Genomic DNA, 20021 nt, shown 5'->3' with positions numbered 1-20021 from the left:
TCAAACATTAACGAGGCTTGATAAATTCTACGGGGGAATTCTACATGTCAATAATGGAAAAGTTGTTTACTGAATATAAATGTCACCATACAAGTACGGACGCTGATATGGCGTTGACTAAAAGGAGATTGGAAGTGAGATATATTGTAGAAGGACCATGTGGCATGGTAATTTTTATAAATAAAGCCAAAGTAGGTTTCTCAGCCAATGAAGCGACAAATTTTCAGAACAATCCACATTAATGATATTAAAATTAGTAGAACAATAAATGGTGATTATTTCGCTAACTATATTTAAATGATTTCTAAAAAGCGATCGTATTGAGACAAGAAAAGTTTTAATGCAATATAACAATTCAAGGATGCGTAAATGTACATTTTCTACTTTGAAAATCCATAAATAAGATAATAAAAAGTATTTTTGGTTTCAAAGACTGAAGAAATGGTTCAGCGGCATGGGGATAATATCGAAGGATAATATCATCTACCTAACAAATACATGTTCTAATTATATCGATGAATATAATTCTAAAAGAAAATGGGAGAAACGTTATACAAAGTTATAGAGCTCAAAGGTGTCTACGTTAATTTTTTATCCAAAAAACCTGAACCAGAAATTCCGAAGTCGGGAAAGTATTTGAAATTTATTGATTCCAAATGAAACATTCTATTTGAAAAAAGGTCAAGCGATGGTGGTGCACAGAATCAATTTGTTACTCTACGCTAAAGAGTCGTTGCATTAGATATGGCAACAGCTTTCGATTCCGATAAAAGAACTTTTCTTCTCAACCGTCAGTAGACCTCGACATTTTCTAAGCCATTTATCAATCCAAAAGTGTGGCACTGACAGTAGAAGTGAGACTGATTAAATGTAGACGAAACAAGATAAAAACATAATTTTATCTTCTGGACGCAACGATGCGTTTCATTTCCTACCTTAGGGTATTTTAGTTTTATTGCTTAGAATATTCATAATTGTAATTTCAATTCTTCTTTAAAATATATTGTGTATATAAGCCGATAGAAATTACAATTGATCATAGTTACAGCGTATAGATAAGCGATTATACGCTTGACGACACGGTTTAATCACTTCGGTGTGATGAGTCGCTTCAAAATAGTTTCAAGCTCAGTTTCAAACGTATAAATGGTTTAGAAGTATTTTTCGGTATTTGATTACAGAAAATTCATTATACAATAATCGTAACAAATACCACAATTTGGAAATTGCTCATGCGATTTGGAATCAAACCCGCGAACAAAGTTTCTGAAAGTTAGTTATTCAGTTTTTAGTGGTGTTGACATCAACATATAATGAGGTATATATTATGTGGTTCAGTATTAGTGGTTCAATGTAAAAATGGCATCGAAGGCGATTGTGCGTGAATGTGTTATTTGTATTACTGTTCTTTAAAAGAAGAATTGAAAAGGATTAATAATTTGAAGTCGCAAGAAACGTCAGTTTTGGATGAAGCAGTGGATTCTAAGAAGAAATAGATTGGAAGCATCAGAAACGGTGTTGAAGGAGCTAGCATTAGAGGATAAAGAAGGGTACAAAAGTACAAAAATCATTTAAGGATGTATGAAGAAAAATTTGAGGAGGTACTGTCAAAAGTGCGGGATGTCATAAAAAAACTAGATACAGTGATGCGACAAGCAATTTCTCCTAGGTCAAAGCTGTATGTTACTTTGAGATATTTAGCTGTAGGAGATTCATTTGCAACGCTGGCCTCCGTATATCGAGTACCAAAAAATACCATTTCAAATTTTTTAGCAGAAGTATGTACAGCAATATACGATACATTACAAGATTTTTTTAAGGTAAGAATTTAGTCTATTATAAGATTAAGAGTAGAGCTGCAGAAACTATATCAGATGTCTCCTGAGAACCCTTTACGCATGTTTGGTCATCGCATGATACATTTGAATTTGAAGACTAATTTGGTGACCATGGCGCCGAAGATGAATAATACTCAGAAGGTGAAAATGTTGGTGATGGAGTTGTGCGAGACACGGACTGATTCACTAATAAAAGCTGCAATCGTTTTTGTTGTACTTTATTTTGCATTTGCAAATTTTTGATTCACGGATACGAGATAACTATGATAGAAATTGGTCAAATGGCAATTGAACAGTCACCATACAAAGCAATGTTTCGTATAGAACCTAGTAGTTATATCTTCCACTTTGCCTGATGATGTTATTGAAGATATACAAGATGAAGATGATCTTGAAAATGTGTTAATATCACAGATAGCTTCTTCCATTTTTCGTTCATTGTCATTTTAAACAGTTAATTAAGAACTGTTTCACTGTTAATTCACTATTGAACATCCCCACGTTGGTTTGTGATTTACCGCTAATAAGTAGTCATGTGTGATACGGTTATGTCGGATTCTTAGACGGGAGAGGGTCCCTTCTACTTATATTGCTCGAGTTATCGTCGTGGTAATTTTTAACGGTTTCGTAAGGTTCGTGTTGGTTCTGATTTGCTTTTCCTTGCCGTTTTTCTTGGATTTTCTTCATAAAAAATGCTTTGAAATCGATATGTACTACATAATTACCCACATGAAATTAACATTTATCTTCTTGTTTCGGCAAGTGAGTAACTCGTTCTTAATATGAATGACAATAGGATGGTTGGGATATTGTTGACAGATTGCCATTAGTGAACTGTGGAAATCTGTTTTTATAAGGATATTCAGCAGTCAGCAGAATGAAAAGATATATTATTGTTCGAAGCATCTGTGTATACTTTATAAAAGTTGTCGTATTTTTTTTCTATTGTATATTGACTGATGTTTTTATTAACTTAGTTTTAGTCTTAGCATTAGTTTTATCTGAAAATCTTTTATTTGAAAACCAAATACATCAGTTGTAAATTCAAGTTTTTTACTATAGTCTATTTCATAAAGGTATAGAGTAATAAAATGGGGAATTCCGTCCAGTTCGGCTCAATTTCGGTGTGGGTCATAGGTGTAGGTCTTGAAATAGTATTGTTTGTAATATTAAAATTTCGTAAGAGAATTGGGAAAAGTATGTTTTCTGGCCTGAAGTGTCAATATTGAAATATTGTGTAGGGATTACTTAGGTAGTAGATTATAGTTACGTTTTACGTTTAACAGGTACCGTTTAATCTTCTATGTACATAATGCCTAATTTTTATTCTATTAAAACTTTCCTTTTTACGAGTATCCTACCGGCATGCCTTTGGCACACTATTTTCAGCGTTTGTGAATGGATAATAATAGGCTAAACCCATATATTGACTCCAACCCGGGTGGAACTACCTGCACTTAATAAAAAGAAAAAGAATTTTACAATGAAATCAATGCCAAACTATGAAAATGGCTTAAATATTCGTTGGGCCACTCTGTGGTCCTTTTGCATACCTAATGAGGTTTTATTACTCTATATCTTTCTGAAATAAACTATAGGTATTTCTGCTTTTGAGAAAGGCATTAAGTAAAAACTAGTTTCGACTAGAGAAAACTATTTCTGACGCATCTTTGATTATGTATTAAGCGGTTAAACGTAAACGTAAATACATGTAAGTTTTCTGCAGTTGTGTACATATTGTATTATTATATGCAAATTATTTGGGATACCGTAGATATAGACAATGATAGACTTTGAAATAATAAATAGAAAATTGTTTGCCCCAGATAGCAATCCATCCTTGTCCATGGGGTCGTCCCAAATAATTTGCAAAATACTTTACGTTTCTGTATTACGTAATTTGACTTGTATACAGAGGGTCATACTGGTTTATACTTTTTAAAAATGATCACCATTTGACGTATTTGAAATAGAAATCGAGAAATGATTTAGATTTGTAACTCGGTGGTGCGGTCTATTAAATAGTGTGAATAAAGTTCGACTATGTGGTCACTACGATATGATAATGGTGAATAAAATGAGAATTATAATTACCGTTCGAAAGGTAAATACAGTTTAATAATAGGTGCCCTCCAATTTAGTTATATTAATTGTTAATTACATTAAATGAGAACTTACCATCTGTGCTTAAGCCTGGACTCGAAGTAAATTTCGCCACATCCACAACTTTTGCGGCAAAATGTTGACCGGTCTGTCTATGAATACATTTTTTCACCAAACTGAAGGGACCCCTGTAAAATAACAATAGTTGGAGTATTCCGGACATCAATTTGCGGCTTTGCCACATTGGTTGATGGAAACTTAAATTGCCTATTGGTATTTTGGTAGATTGTGCGATTAATTAAGTCAGCATTCAATTAACACGAAGCAAACTTCGCCAATTGTTGCCAATCTATATAACCAGTGCCGTACTATAGTATGAGGTATGGCTTTTAAAAAACGAGACTGCTCGCCTAGTGAGCGCTCTAGACAAGTGGGGTAAGAAACAAGTATTGCGTTTGGTATCTAGATATCTTGTCTATGCACGTTCCAAAACACGTTTCCGTCACTATTATAGTATTTGTGCAGTAGCGGTTTGAAACAAACGTGTTTTTTTCTCGTGCCGCAGACCATGTTTGACGAAAAACAAGCAGCGTATAACGCCGATAAAGACATAGTTAGAAAAAAATTTTACACGAGTAATGACATATTTTTGAGTTGTGTAAGCGCTTTATTGAGGGCCGAGAGTGCACTGAAGATGACCAGCGCCCAGGTTGCCCTGTGACTATTCCAATTCTGGAAACAGAGACCAAAATCAACCAAATTGCGCGTGCAGTTCGTCGAACAAGCTTCCGGATGATTGCCGCGGTTTAAACGCCGATAAAGAACCGATTAGAAAAATTTTAGACAAGGAATTACACATAACAAAAGTCTGTGCGAATTTGGTGCCAAAAAATATGACTCATGACCAAAAGCTCTTGCATCAACGGGTCTGCTCAGATTTCCTTGAAAGGCTAGAAAAAAATCTGCTTTGGAAGAGACCCGATTTGAACCTATGGAAGCGGTAAAGCACAAAACGAAAGAGCTCCTAAAATCACTCACTAAAGAAGACTTCCATCACCATTTCGATCAATGGAAAAAACGTATGGAAAGTTGTGTGGCGAAGGGAGGGTATATTGAAGGGGAGATTCGATGAAGAATAATTTTTAAAATAAAACCCTTTTTCGTAACCAGTCTCGTTATTTAATAGCCAGACCTCGAATATCAAACAGCAATAGGAATGAAGATATTTTTAATCTCATTCATGGTAAACCCCGCACAATGGCTAGTGGATATATTCTATAAATTATATAGCTTGCATTAAAAATGCTAGTTTCATTACCATCCAAAACTAGCAAATTTGGGACTATTACGACTTTTACCAAATAGTATTTGATCACTTTTAATCTCTAGTATAGAAAGTGATGATTTTCTATTGGAACTTTAGATTCGATTCTATTAGAATATATTTTGTTTATTGATATTCTTTATTTCTATCATCTTAACCATTAACTAAGCCGCCCAGTGCTAAGATACTGGTCAAAGTTGTAAAAGGACTTTAGCCACCATACGAAGGTTGTCTGAGAAGTTTCTGACCTCAACCTGAAGATATCAATATAAGATGGGAAATATATTTGTACATGGGTTGAGAGAATTTAAGCATTTTGGACGTTCTGTTGTTATTTGAAGGTCGTATGAATAAGTCGTTATGAAGATGGTGCTAAAAATGAAAAAAATTGAGTGTCGAGCTGTCATTAAATATTTGTTGATAAAAGGAATGAGAGAGGACATTATGTACAGGCACTCTGCACCATCATTTACGTCTGTAAAATACTAACTGAAACATAATGGATGCGTAAGTTATACGCACGTTGGGTGCCGACTTGCTTACTCTGGACCAAAAGCGCATTCTAATGAGCATTTTTCAAGCCTTATCAATGCATTGTAAGTCTGATTTTTTGCATATATTATATAACTATAGATACAACTTGGATCCTTCACTGTACTCCTGAAACGAAAAACAATCAAGATAGTCTATTGCGAAGGGTGAACCTGCCCCGAAAAACCCAAAGACGAATTCATCGACCGGAAAGTGGTGATGTATTTATCAGATTTTTTTCTATTTCATAACTTTTAAGTTTTCCTTTCAGGATAGAGTATCAGCAGTCGAGTATAAATGGTCTTATTTCTTTTATATTCGAAACGTTTCAGATAACCCTCGTACTTACTAATACCACGAGCATAAAATGCTACGACAGTTCAGAGTTATCGACGGTTGTTTTAAGATTCACACAGGAAATAATAAATAATGAACAAAAAATTTCATCAAAAATCAAAAAACGATGCTATTAGAAATGTCAACAGCATTAAACTTAAAACAATTTATCATTTTCTGAATCAGTCTGAATCTTGTGTTTATTTGAAATATAATTAGACTTAATTTTGTTATAAAACACTTTTAGTGTGCAAAATGGATAAATAAATACATCGATGCGAGAAAACCGGTATGTAGGTTACAACTAAAATTGGAATTTTTAATTCTCAAGCAACTGAAAAAAATGAACGGTGTGGAAACTTTCATTAACCACCCACATTTCAGCTGTATAACGAACGGTGTCATTTGTCTCCCTACCAAGGTAACAACATTTTTTCACATTATATAACTTTCCTTCACATGTTGTCTGTTTATTGTTTCTAGACCATGAAAAACTATGATTTGACTGCGAATATCAGATGCGGATACATTATTTGCCCATAAAAATCGAATCACGAACATTTCCTACGAAATCAATTTTTTTGGCAGTTTGCTATTTCAATCGTCTTGAACCGTCTGGAAACATGAGTAATAGCACTATTTGGCTCCAAACTAAGGAAACTATATTTCTCCACTATATGTAGTTTTCAAATTATGTTGTTTAAGGCAGAGTACATTTTTTGTGTAGCTTACACATTTCTGATGAATTTGCTTGCAACACAATCTCTAACGAGATATATGAGAACATCTGGCATCATACAAACTATGGGATACATAGATGGGTCTTTTGCATTTCTAACCAATCTACTGCTACGATTAAACAGGACGAATTACAATTGGTGAACTATCTTTTAACCTCTTAAGGTCATTTAAGAGGCCATCTGCTTGGTGTAGCCATCACAGACAATCTGGAATAGCGCTGGTGCACGTAAAAGGAAGAAACTACACACCACGTCAACAGTAAATGTCCAGCACACGGTGAGAGGTTGTAACACATCAGGTTTTCCAAGGATGTCGGGCTTTGATAGTTTTAAATGAGGCGCGACAGGTTTATCAGAAGACCTATGTGCGGAACGGTTCCATGACCGCCCTCGGTCATAAGTTTAAGCTATGAACAATGCTGTGGTTTGTAACTTTTTTCTGATTACCTTTTGTAAATAGTTAATAAGAGAAACTAAACTATCATACTGAATGTTAATAGTAGATTTTTTCTACAGACTTCTTCCACAAAATTCTAAGGTTTATTACTTCTTTACTAATATCTATTGAAGTTATGTACCAATCTTGTACTCGTACAAAAATATTAGCCATATATGTATTTTGTATTTTTTATTAAAATATAATGTTAAAAGTTTCAATAATTTATGAACATGAAAGATGTTTGTAATGCAAGTTTGAAAGTCGCCATTAGAACATAAAACTCGAAAAATATTAAGTGAAGTATATTTCTCGCACTTAATATGTGGCAAATTAGGATTTAAAATCTATATAACAAACAAACTACAGAACATATGCATTTCTAGTTTTAATCAATATAAGGTAGATAAATGCAGGTTTTATGTTTTAAAAATTACATCAACCAAATGTTGGCCGTTACGTCGGACACAGCTTCGGAATCTAGCTTCGGTATTTCTTGTCATTCGCTGGAGAAGTGCCGCCGAGATGCCATTGACTTCGCGAACGATATTTTCTTTCAGTTCAGAGATTGTCGCCGGGCTTGTTTCGTACACTTTACTTTTAAGATACCCCCACAGAAAAAAGTCCATGGGAGTAAGCTCCGAAGACCTGGGTAGCCAATGGTTGTCACCGAAACGGCTTATCAATTTGTTAGGGAAGACATCACAAAGCAGCGTCATGGTATCTCTAACTGTGTGTGACGTAGCGCCATCTTGCTGAAACCATGTCTGTGAAGTGAAGACAGGACGTTCTCTCAATACTGGAAATAAATAATCGTTAAGCATTCGCCTATAAGCAACACCGTCTTCGGAAATTGCTTGCCCTTGAAGATTTGAAACAAAAATAGGGTCCAATTACTCCCCTGCTTGACAACGCATACCAAACCGTCACTTTGGGACTGTGAGGTGGTTGTTGATATTTTAAGCTGAAGTTTTTTCTTTTAGAGGACCAATAACGACAATTTTGCTTGTTCACACTTCCATTCCAATGAAAATGGGTTTCATCACTCCAAAAAAGATAGTGTTCACTGTGCGAAATCGCTGCAACATTGTCTCACAATTTGAATTTAAAATAGATGAAATTTGAGTTCCTTGTTCAATATTTCGTGCACTATAGTTTTTGGAAGCCCCAAGGTAGCCTCTCTCTTGCGAACGGACTGACGCGGATTATCGCGCAAACTTGCCGCGACAAGTTCAATGTTTTTATTCGTTCTCGACGTCCTGCTGGGTTGTTTTCTGCTGAACTTGTTGCTCGGAACCTTCTCAGCCTTGACCGAATCAAATCTTCACTTGGGGCGAAACATAACCGTCGAATATTGTAGCATGAACAAAATCTTCGACGAGCAATTGCACACTCAATGGTTATGGAGAAATTCGAAAATAAAATCATAATTCTGCGATCGGACACCCGTTATTATCCTCCATACTATACTAACGCCGAACAGTCATCATTTGTTTATTTTTAATATTATGTATAGGTATATATTCTACATATATACCACTAAATTGAATAATTTATTGCATCACTATTGTGGTTAACAGTTCTTTCATGAATCACATCATGTTTAATATGATTATTACAATTGGGTAGCAGAGTATATAATATACATTCAAATGTTTATGTCACCTTTTTTAATAGGAAATTATAATAACAAAATTTCCTGTCTATCTCTATATTTTTTCTATATATCGAAAAGTTTATTTGGTAGGAAATTGAGTACAGTCCAACATTTTATCAATTAATATGTGAGTCAATGTAAGTAGAAAAGGTGAAGTCATGAGGCTAAAATTGCAATTACTTTTTTAGTACAACCTACCTATTTTTTGATACTTTTGATATTTACTTAGAAACGATATAAAAAAATGTATTCATGTTATCAAAATCAACAATTTGGTACTGTAACTTTACAATTTCGATTACCCATAATAGAAACTATTTTTCCAAATTTTATATAATGAATAGGGTTTTTCATTCTTTCTAGTGTGTATATACATGAAGGAAATAGAAAAACAAACCTTCCGATTTCCTCGCAGAGTTCATAGACTTCGTCAAAAAGTACCTCTTCTTCCGTCATTTTAAAAAAAAAATAACTCGAAAACGAAACACGATTATAATATTAAGGATGAATGCATTACAGAATTTTGATGGGTTAGCTAATAAAAGTTTCAAACGAATCGCCCGCACTATAGGTTGTCATTTGAAAACACCACAGGTCACTATGTGCAAAGTGGGTGAGGCTAAATGTACCGGGATTTATGCAAGAAACACTCCGAACCGCGATAAGTGTTGCCTAAAATCAGGCGTGAGAGTACACAATATCCCTTTAAAATGGCCGCACCTACAGTATAAACATAATCCAGTGTGTTTTTCCTTCTCTAAAGAAGCACTTTAGTGGGGTATGTGCACAAAAAAATTATAAAGATTCGATGACAACATCACGGCAACCAAAACGGAATATTTACCGAAGGCTACTAGACGAAAACACGTTTGTATTAACGAAAATCCAATGGAAACTAACAGCAGTGATCGGTGACGATTCTAGCGCGCCGGGCCCTTGTCATTATCACACATGCGCTGCGCATTTTCAAAAGTGAATTACGAATACTTTTTTAATATGTAATTTAATATTGTTTTAATACTGACACATCATCATTGCAAGAAGTGAAAATAAAATAATTTCACATATTTGCTATTGAATGGTGATAAGAGTCTACAATTACATACAGGGAATTCAAAAAATAGAATACGCCTCTTTTTATTGTCACAAAGAAAATTGGAACAAGTTGTTAAATTAATTTGAATACAATAAAAACTAAGTTAAATAATCAAAAATTATAAAATCATAAGATGAAACAGCAAAAAATATTTAGTAAGTGGAAGATTAAAAAATAGTTTCATGCAGCTATAAGTAGATATTACTTTTTATTTTTTAATAAGACAGATGATTGAAAATATTATAAAAATAATTAATAACTAATTAATATCCCCAAATTATCATAAAAGTGTACGGGCTAAATATCAACTCTATAATATGGAAAAATTTTGGTTACTTCCACTGTACAAAATTATCGAAATATTTTTAAAATATATGTGCTCATATTTCAACATCTTATTAAATTCAATCAAGTCCTGAGTTACTAAGTACGAATAATTATGGACAGAGTTGATTGCGGCAAATATTGTAAATTGTTTTTTTTCTACCTGGAATTATTATTTGATATAAATTAATTTTTTTATCGCCTCTACAGCAATAAAATAAAATTGCAATTCTCATACACTTTAGTTTTTTCAAGTAAAAGGAGATAAAAAAGAAGAACAGTGATAAAGACATTTTTGGAGTCATTTTATCGATGTTTTCACGCCTCCAATTTACATTACAGTGAAATTTTTCTACCAAATGAGTTACAGAATAATCTGTAGTTTTTGGTATGTTAGATTCTATTTAAATATCAATGTATTTTTAATAAAATCTTATTGAGATGATACTACAACTTATTGAAAAATATATAGTTTTTCTTAGTAAACGAACGCGAAGATGTGATAAAATGTATTTTAAAAAAGATTAATTATCCTTACCTTTCACACTAGTTAATCTTCATAAATTGTAATTCGGTCTCTTTATAATTAAACGCGTTAAAAAGAAAACTGTCACTACCATCAGCAGTTTCTGTTTTGGAAACTAATTCGTAACCTGGTTATTTAGGCGGTTTAAAAAGCCTTATGCAGATCCGTATTCTTAACTATTTGAAATTTTCTTCTGCAAAACCAAAATATTAAATTGGTATTCTATTCATTGAGTAGAAAAAGTGGAAATTTAAAAAAATGTACTTGAATGTGGAAGAAACTTTTTTTAGGGTTTCTCTGCGAGTTTATCCTACAGATCATTGGACAGTTGTCTGCATATGAATACTTTAGCTGTTTGTTTTTAAACATAAATGTGGCATGAATAAATTGTTCAATTAGCAAAAAAATGGCCGGCAAAATACAATATAACAAAAATCTAGAAAAACCCGAGTTGATTTGATTTTTGTGAAAAAATATGGGATCTAAAATTCAATGAACATTCTCGACAATGTTTTATAATTGATTCATACATGCAATAGGTATATACAGTAAAAATACGTTCTGACAAACTAGGACTTAATTAGTTATCTTAACATGGAAATTATGGGTTTAGGAGAAGATGGATAGAAAATTGGTAGGTATTAAATTTTATGTTTTTTTTTGATAAAAATAAAACCCAACATTCATTTCTCACAAAAATAAAAAAATATAATCGAATATACTTATACAAACAGAAAAAATTCCAAGTTAGTCAGATCATTCAGTCTATTCTCTTGTTGTCATTCTCTTAGAAGTTGTTGATGAGTGGATAAAGCATCTATAACACCCCGTCTTGCTTTTGAAAATTTTAGTTATAGTGGTCAAACTACTTTTTACAAACACCATCGAAAGTTCTTTTTGTTCTTTGAAATCACTACTATCAATATTTTGTTTTCTTCTTGCTCAATTAATTCCTTGAGCTCATTAGAAAGACTAGCTGCTGTTTCATGAACTATTTCTTCAACGTTTTCCACATTTACCTCGACTAAACCGGTTTGTTTTGCTAATTCTACTATATCATCCAGATCGACAGTGTCCCATGTTCTTCCATAGATCTTTCTGTTATCTCATTCAAAGAAATATTTGTTTTCTACAGCATTCGTGATATTGTAGTTTTTCCTCAAGTCTCTTATTAAATGCTTCTCTTCTCTGTCTGTGTTTTCAATTATCTGCCTAAATTTTCGCCTCAATTAATAAGTCTCAAAATTGGATATAACACCTTATCTCATTGGCCAATACTGGAGTATACATAGTTTCCTTGTTAATTTGAATTCAGCCCGCGCTTTCTTATCACCACTTGCTGCTTCTCCTGTAATCATTATGTTGTAAACATTATTTCATTGTTTAAATATATTAAACCATCCTCGACTAGCAATGAAAGGTTCACTTATTTTACTTGTCTCAGACTGAATGTAATTAAAAATTAATTTCCTCTATAGTTGCAGTTGCTGATGTCAGTATTTTTTCTTCATTCTCAAGAATTGTCCTTTTAGTTCCTTTAGTGCAGCAGTAATTTGAGATTTTCACCAAATTCTAATCTTCTATTCACTTGCATTTTAGTGAAATGCCTTTTCCAGTTGCTTTCTTTTCTTGTTTTTTATTATCACCCATGATAAAAACTAAAGATCATAATATTTGTCTCTGTATTTATCCCTATGGTATTATATAAATTTATACTATCACAATAATGTCAACAAATGTTTCATACAATAAAAATGCATCTGATCAGCACAACTACATACACTGTTTCTGATATGGTATTTGGAAACCTAGTGCTGCACACAATTACGAGGAATCCCTGGGTTGAAATAAAAGAGCACTAAACTGAAACAGCATTAAACAGGGTCTTACTATATGTAAAAAATAAACACTTTAATCTTCAAGATTTTCTATACCTAAAAGCCAAATTTAAAAATAATGTTAACTACACGTGTAAGCGGTTATCTAAAGCATTTTGTCATGATAAACTTTATTACAAGCTTTCATCAAATAATTCTATAACAAGATAAATATGAATATAATCATTTTCAACCCATCATGCAAGAGTTTTCAATTCAAAAGTATACATGGATTATCCTTACAGGAATAACATATGCAATGAAATTTTTTATAAATGATAAAAAAATAATTTACAGTTCAGTTGCTAACAAAATTAACATTTTGGCTACAAGGATATCAGCATATCACAATAAATTAAGTGTTCCAGTAATATGATTGACATCTTCTTCTAATCCAAATAAACTAAGAACTGTAACTGAGCCTGGTGCTATTTGAGTGTGGCCTGCATCACGAACTAGGTAACAAGGAATATCTTTCTCTTTTGCTTTTTCAAAGAGCATTTCTAAATGTGTTGCATCAATTCCTTTCAGTACTATTTTTTTCTCCCTAAAACAGATTATTACACAATTTATGGTTCATTTAATTTTAAAATAATTATCTCCCTTTACCCATAGTACTCCCAAGCTTCTAGTTCAACCTTCTTTTCCACCATGATTTCTCGAAACAATCCTAAGCAAGCATGACCTACCTAAAAAAATCCTAAATTTATGTTTTAAAAACTTGTCTTTTGATGCATTTTATCTTACTTGGGCAGCAATTTTTCCTACTCCCATTTTTAGAGAACCATTTACTACAAATATCATTTTGTAATTGTCGGAACTACCTTGTTTTGCATCAAGAATAAAGTCCGTAGATTCTTCTTCAGGGTTACTAAATACATATTCGACAGCCTCATCCAATATATTCCCTGTACAGAAAAGGGCCTAAAATTGAGTTTTCAAAATGTTGCGTATAATTACTTATTGAAACTTCTATGTTACCTGTACAGCAAGATCGTGATTTATTCCCATAGAAACTAACTGATGCAAAAATTCTTCATTTGGCTTAAATTCAATTTGACCTTGATCATTCATATTTTGAGAATTAATAAATGAGCAAATTTCAATTTCAATTTTTTGCTATAACAATGTGGCAGACTGATATTAGAAAAGGTTAGGTTCCTGTTTTTCTTCCTAAAAATCGATTTTCTGTGGCTCTGTATAACTAGGCTTTTTGAAATATAATGTTTAGTGATTTGACATTCAGTATAAGTTTCAAATTTTAAGGGACGGTTCATAAAAGATTATAAAGGTTACAATATAAATACAAGAGTTGAGTGGTAGAAAATTTATAGGGGTAACGTAAAAAATATTAGTTTGTTTATGTTCCTCAACGCTAAGATATTTAACTTTTAGTGTTGACACTTGACAAATTAAGGTTAGTTTTATGTATAATTTATACTGAATTTTCAAAATATATTGTGTTACCTCAGATTGAAAACTTAATCAAAAAGTTCAATGGAATTCGTTCAATGAAATTTTGAATGAGAATCAAATTATTCTCATAAATCATCTATAATAAAACAGCATAAACTTATGGAATAGTTTCAAATACGTACCTATTGTTTGAAAGTTATTTTTTCCTTAGTTTTGTCAATTTGATATAAGGTATTCGTAAACTTTCATGTATGGTACAAAAAATTATTGTTTATGAGATTGCATATGTAGAGGTAATATTTATGGGGAGGCTCTGAGAACCAAACTTAAGTAAATTCTTCAGAACTCTGTAATATTCTTTCCAGGCTGGTTAAAAAATGACAAAGAATAAATATAAAAATGAAAATGAAGAAAAGAACAGCAAAGTTAAAGTAAAGCAGAAAAGAAAAGCAGACAGTTCAGAAAGTGATGATGATAAAACAGAAACAAATAAATCCTACAAGAAAAAACGTAACGCAGAGACCTCAACTAGTTCGTCCTCGTCAAATTCTAGCAGTTCTACAAGTAGCACCAGCAGTGACTCAAGCACTGATCATGTTTCTAAATCAAAAAATAAAGTAAGGAAAAAGAGAAAAAAATCAAGTTCTACCTCGACAACCAGTAGCTCAAGTGAATCTTCAGTTTCAGAAGAAAAAAACAATAAGAAGAAAAGAAAGGTATTCAAAATTTATTGTTATTCCTTTAATTAAATAATTTTTGTTTACTTTAGGTTTTAAGAAAAAAACGACCGCCTAAAGAAACAGGCACATCATCCACATCAATTACAACTAGTAGTAGTTCATCTAGTGATGAGAAGTCTAAGAAGAAAAAGAAGGGAAAATTGAGAGAGACCAATGATTCAATGGATATTCCATTAAGCTTAATGGATAAAAGTAAATCACTGGCTCCAATGAGTAAGGAAGAATGGGAAAAAAAACAAGCCACAATTAAGAGAGTTTTTGATGAATCTACTGGGCGTCACAGGTAAAACTAAATAGAATATTTAGAGATCTCTTAGAAATATATTCTTACAGTGCTAAAATATGTTGAACTGTCTGAGCTCACCTGGAATTAAGTATGTGTCCAATTTTTTTGTATGAAAGAGCTTAATCATGAGACCTATGTTAAATTTATCAAAAATAAATTAATATCAGTGGTATAACGCCATTCTACTAGCATTGCCGTTTTTAAGACGGTGGACAAACTGTAGGTAAGCAAAGAAGGTCTGATCACAAGGGACATGTAAATTGGCTGTTGGGGGGGCACTGAAATGGATTACTAGTTCTATGAAATAGAGGAGAAAATTATAGTACATATCCTCTGCAATTATCAAGGAGAGAAATAGTGGAAGCCCAGAAAATCTTGAGAGCTTTCATAGACAATGATGACAAAGGGGACTAGACAAGCAATTAGGAGAGATGAGGCTTCCCATTCTTAGCATTAGTATGAAACATATAAGAAAATCGAGAGATAATACAATTGACTGTAAAAAGCAGGAGACAAAATGTGAAATTCATGCCTAAAAAGTTATAAACCTTGATTTCTGTAATTCTTCAGTTCTCTTAAATGTAAAACCTGTGGTGTGTTGGAGTATTATTTTAATTGGACCCACTTTTAAGGAAACAATATATTTGGATTGATATATTTTAATTGTATTCCATTTATCATTACGAATAATTTTTCAGCTTATAAATAGAAAATATAGAAGTATATGATTCAGATATCTATCTGTAAGTGTTTAAATACGACTTTTGAAACATGTTTTTTTTACTAGGTTGATAAAAGGAGATGGAGAAATATTGGAAGAAATTGTTAGTAGAGAACGACACAAAGAAATTAATAAAAATGCTACCAAAGGAGATGGAGAATACTTTCAAAATAAATTATCCAATACTTTAAAGAAATAGCTTTAAGTAGTTATATGTTTTCTTAAATTCGTAAAATGTTTTTAATATAGCTATTCAATAAAATGTAGTAATTAGATTTTAATCGTTGAAAAATAAAGTACTTAATATGTTGATTACTGAATTTTATTATATGAGCTCTTTAAAGTATATGCAATTCTACAACATTGTAATTATTAATTCTCTTTTATTTTAAATTATTCTGTTTTGATCTATTGACAACACTGTGATACATTTCTAGTGTCCCTTTTTTTAAATTTAGGTATGATGTTAGCAAAGGTTTATACTTATATGTGTATCTATTGGTTACTTTAAATAACTTTTTCATTCTTCTGTTTTATACAACAATGTTCTTATTATCTATATTATATAGTTTGTCTTATATACAGTGTGACCTATTCATTTATATATACATGTATAGATATTTATATTTTACCCTATCTGATTAATGTTTTACTTCTAATTTCACAATTTTTTGTTTAATTGTTCACCTTCTCAACGTTTGAGTTATAATGTATCATATAATTAAATATAAAACTCTTGGACCCACAACACCATTCGAAAATTACTATAGTGAAAATTAAGAATTGCAGTACTAGATTCTGAGGAAAATAGTACATGCTATAGAACTATTCTGGTATTATTCAAGAACTGAGAAAATTGTTGAAATGTTGCTATTTATCGGTATAGAAACAGTAATTGATATTAGAAGATATTATTCTCCTTATTTCTTCTGATATTGGACTCATTGGGATTTCACGTTATGTTTTTTACATGACATAATTACCACACATAGACAAAGTTACAATAAACAAGATTCAATATCCTTGGTATTACCCTAGATAAAAAACTTTCTTCGAAAAGCCCTATAGAAAATATTAATACTAAAAGCAACAAGGTTTTACACTTCCTAAAATAAACACGAAGGACATAGTGGGTAACCGAACCTCATAGTTGCATTACTTTCTATAAAACATATATTAGATCGATTATTGATTATAGATGTACTCTTTATGGTACCACAACGCCAAGTTAATGGAAGAAAATTGAAATTGTACAGAACAGTACCCTACGTCTTTGTATTGGTGCAATGAAATTTACACCCAATAGAACCAATTTGAGTAGAGGCATTAGAACTTCGAAGAAATTTACTAACAAAAAAATGATTGTCAAATCGTACCACAGACAATCAACAATAATTAACAACATTTCGGAATTGAATACATATGACCTCACAAACAAATATTGGGGCAAAAACTTTCACCCATTACATGCCTCTCATTCAGGGAAAATTACAATTTATGGGAGAATCTAGATATTACAAAAACATGTCACCATCGAGTTTTTGATTTCTTCATAGCACTGTACCTGTTGAAATTCAAAAATATGAACAAAATGCCAGAAATGTACTGGCATCTTATTTATGAAAATAATATAATTTTATCGACATAACGAGTGATTTTGCTGGCAACACTGTTTTTGACGGATCACGCATGAATCGTGTCTTGTATCATTGTCAAACTTGTTCATGCTCGATTAAGAGAGTGCATCGCGCACTTCCAATTTATGGACAGTTTGGTCAGCATACTGACGGAATTATTCGGAAGCTTGTGACTAATTTCTGAACCCAGTTTACATTATTGGACATTAAACCACTAACACTCAAACGTACAGTGATGATCGAAGAAAATATTGCAGCTGTATCCGCCAGTGCTACTGATGACCGGGAAATGTCGATTCGCCGATGTTCGCAGCAATTGGGCCTCTGTTACTCCACTATGTGGAAAATTTTGCGAAAGTATTTGGTTGAATGGATACGTCAACAAGAAAAATTACCGCATCTGGAGTGAAGAGCTACCAATTCATCCCGACAAAGTGACTGTTTGATGTGGATTATAGACTGGTGGCATCATGGGGCCAAACTTCTTCAAAAGCGACGATGGCCGGAACGTTACTGGCACGCGAAACAATGGCCAAATTGAGAACCGTCTTCGGTGAACATTTCATCTCACGTTTGCAGAAACGATCGATATTATTAAAGCTCTGGAATTCATTGAACGACATGGTTATAAAAAATCTATCATAATATCGGACTCCTTTTCAGTTCTCACAAGAATTAGTCAACCTTTTCATATAAATGACACTTTTGAAAATCAAACTATTCTAAAAATTAAACTGAAAGCTAATGAGCTACGCATAAAAGCACATATCAGTCATAACGAGCAAGTAGACAATCCAGCAAAAGAAGCCATCAGATACGGACTGCCAATAAATAACAAAATAATCGTGGAAAAAGCTTTAAATCAAACAAAAATAGAGTTGAAAGAAGGATGGAAGCACAACGTTTCTTTTATCATTTCTAATTACGTGTATTTAATTCAGAAATAATTACTTCCAAATAGATAATTTTGGGGAGCTATGGGATATATAATTTACAATTTTATTATATGTACCTCAAGATACCAATATTGTAACAAGAAACCAACAACATCTATACAATATCCAGATATTTCCAGTCATTATTGGCATAGGATACTGAACACACTGTTTACACCAACACTCACAATTACACTATCCGACGCGCGTTTCAGTAACTAAGTTATCGTCCCCAGAAACTGGAAGTAAATTAGTTTAGTGTAATTGGGAGTGTTAGTAGTGTAGTGGTGGTGTAAACTGTGTATTCAATATAAATATCACCAACAGTACCAAAAATTCCAACATAACTGCTATAGGAAGTATGGGTTACCTGAAAGTAACATAGTCACTAGAAGTAGATTCAACATTGGACTAACATGTTATTAAGCACACCAACTTGTGCGATAGATGTAACCGTATGCGACTTGGAACACATTTTTGGCAGCATAGAGAAGAAATGTATGAAAATCTAATAAAAAATCGATGTTTTACCTCCATTTAACTTAATGAGCTTACTGGTATTAAATAAGGTAACTGTCTTTATCATTCTACGAACGACTCCTGGGTGTGAAACATATACTGTTATAACATAACATATACTGTTAACCCATCTAGGTATCTAATAATCCAGTTTATAGCAATTAAATAATTTTTTGCGTACGATACTTTTCATCCTTTTGTTTCCGAGATTTGTTTACACTTCCTGTATATAATTTCATCCTACTAACACTTTTATTTTAATTATAAGACTGTTTATAACAAAGTCGACGTTATCATTAAAGTTTGTATTGAAAATGTGTTATAACAAATATTAATTGAACTTTGAATATAAATATTTTCATTGTAATATTGTGTAATGAAAAACGTGATTCATGTTCATACAAAAAACAAATTTTTATTCCATGTTAACAAATGAAAAAAAAATAATTTTTCTTTTTAATTATAACAATTATATAACTATATATTTCCTCAAAAATTTATACCAAAATATTATCTTAATTCTAATTAGTCTACCTATACTATTATTTTTTACTAAATACAGAAGCAACTACAGCTTCAACATTTTCACATAAATATAAAAAATAGTAAATATCCCTAGAAAATACATGTTTCTGTAAAGAATATGTTTAAATGGTAATTATCAAGATTTCGATGCGATGTCGTTTACTTTTTGGGAATGTGTCAATGAAACACCAAAGTTGACTTTAATATATATTCCGAGCTTTCGAATACTTGTGTATTCATCGTCTGGGAAAAAAATAAGATTTACGACGATGTTAAATTTTGTTAATTCTTGTGAAAACATTAAATTAATTGGTTTCATAATTCAATATTCAAAATGACGTTTAATAGAAATATTGATTCTGGTTACTATCAAACGTCATTTTTAATATTGCAAATGCAGCGGATTTGTCTACGTCTACAACCATCAACAAAGATTATAATTTAAGTGAACTAA

General features: G+C 32.1%; 3 protein-coding genes across 8 annotated transcripts in view; 1 reads left to right on the top strand and 2 right to left on the bottom strand.

Moving 5' to 3' along the window:
- LOC130443766 (peripheral plasma membrane protein CASK) overlaps positions 1 to 9916 on the bottom strand; it is a 389418-nt gene extending 379502 nt beyond the window's left edge. For 3 of the 4 annotated variants that reach the window (XM_056778571.1, XM_056778570.1, XM_056778572.1), the window contains exons 1-2: positions 9363 to 9868; positions 4017 to 4129 (exon numbers count right to left, since the gene is read on the bottom strand). In XM_056778571.1, the coding sequence (XP_056634549.1) occupies positions 4017 to 4129; positions 9363 to 9421 (172 nt within the window). In that variant the 5' untranslated portion in view covers positions 9422 to 9868. Of the gene's footprint in view, positions 1 to 4016; positions 4130 to 9362 lie in introns of all 4 variants that reach the window. The other variant, XM_056778569.1, reaches the window with a different exon arrangement.
- A 2986-nt stretch (positions 9917 to 12902) lies between these two features.
- On the bottom strand, positions 12903 to 19317 carry LOC130443946 (probable peptidyl-tRNA hydrolase 2). The gene is made up of 5 exons (XM_056778856.1): positions 19055 to 19317; positions 13770 to 13961; positions 13536 to 13712; positions 13398 to 13477; positions 12903 to 13335 (listed from the first exon to the last, which is right to left on the bottom strand). The coding sequence occupies exons 2-5, from the start codon at positions 13860 to 13862 to the stop codon at positions 13134 to 13136; spliced, it is 552 nt and encodes a 183-aa protein (XP_056634834.1). The 5' UTR covers positions 13863 to 13961; positions 19055 to 19317; the 3' UTR covers positions 12903 to 13133.
- On the top strand, positions 13926 to 16342 carry LOC130443945 (ADP-ribosylation factor-like protein 6-interacting protein 4). 3 transcript variants are annotated; one of them, XM_056778855.1, is made up of 4 exons: positions 13926 to 13940; positions 14570 to 14920; positions 14974 to 15227; positions 16018 to 16341. In XM_056778855.1, the coding sequence occupies exons 2-4, from the start codon at positions 14582 to 14584 to the stop codon at positions 16148 to 16150; spliced, it is 726 nt and encodes a 241-aa protein (XP_056634833.1). In that variant the 5' UTR covers positions 13926 to 13940; positions 14570 to 14581; the 3' UTR covers positions 16151 to 16341. The 3 variants fall into 3 exon arrangements, with proteins under 3 accessions (XP_056634833.1, XP_056634831.1, XP_056634832.1); XM_056778853.1 differs by having other exon boundaries at positions 13934 to 14205; positions 16018 to 16282; XM_056778854.1 differs by lacking the exon at positions 13926 to 13940 and adding an exon at positions 14195 to 14497 and having other exon boundaries at positions 16018 to 16342.
- Positions 19318 to 20021: the final 704 nt, after the last annotated feature.

The sequence above is a fragment of the Diorhabda sublineata genome, chromosome 5 (assembly GCF_026230105.1).
Source record: "Diorhabda sublineata isolate icDioSubl1.1 chromosome 5, icDioSubl1.1, whole genome shotgun sequence".
Taxonomy (NCBI): Eukaryota; Metazoa; Arthropoda; class Insecta; order Coleoptera; family Chrysomelidae; genus Diorhabda; species Diorhabda sublineata.
The sequence above is the reverse complement of the archived record's forward strand: the minus strand, read 5'-3'. Positions and strand labels throughout refer to the sequence as shown.

What these genes read in the sequence shown, in the direction of transcription:
- LOC130443946 (XM_056778856.1), bottom strand. Translation starts at nt 13,862, where the DNA reads ATGAATGATCAAGGTCAAATTGAATTTAAGCCAAATGAAGAATTTTTG. An exon ending in ATCACGATCTTGCTGTACAG is followed by an intron (nt 13,713 to 13,769) that starts GTAACATAGAAG and finishes ACTCAATTTTAG; the next exon opens with GCCCTTTTCTGTACAGGGAA. An exon ending in TAGGAAAAATTGCTGCCCAA is followed by an intron (nt 13,478 to 13,535) that starts GTAAGATAAAAT and finishes GGATTTTTTTAG; the next exon opens with GTAGGTCATGCTTGCTTAGG.
- LOC130443945 (XM_056778854.1), top strand. Translation starts at nt 14,582, where the DNA reads ATGACAAAGAATAAATATAAAAATGAAAATGAAGAAAAGAACAGCAAA. An exon ending in ACAATAAGAAGAAAAGAAAG is followed by an intron (nt 14,921 to 14,973) that starts GTATTCAAAATT and finishes TGTTTACTTTAG; the next exon opens with GTTTTAAGAAAAAAACGACC. An exon ending in GAATCTACTGGGCGTCACAG is followed by an intron (nt 15,228 to 16,017) that starts GTAAAACTAAAT and finishes TTTTTTTACTAG; the next exon opens with GTTGATAAAAGGAGATGGAG.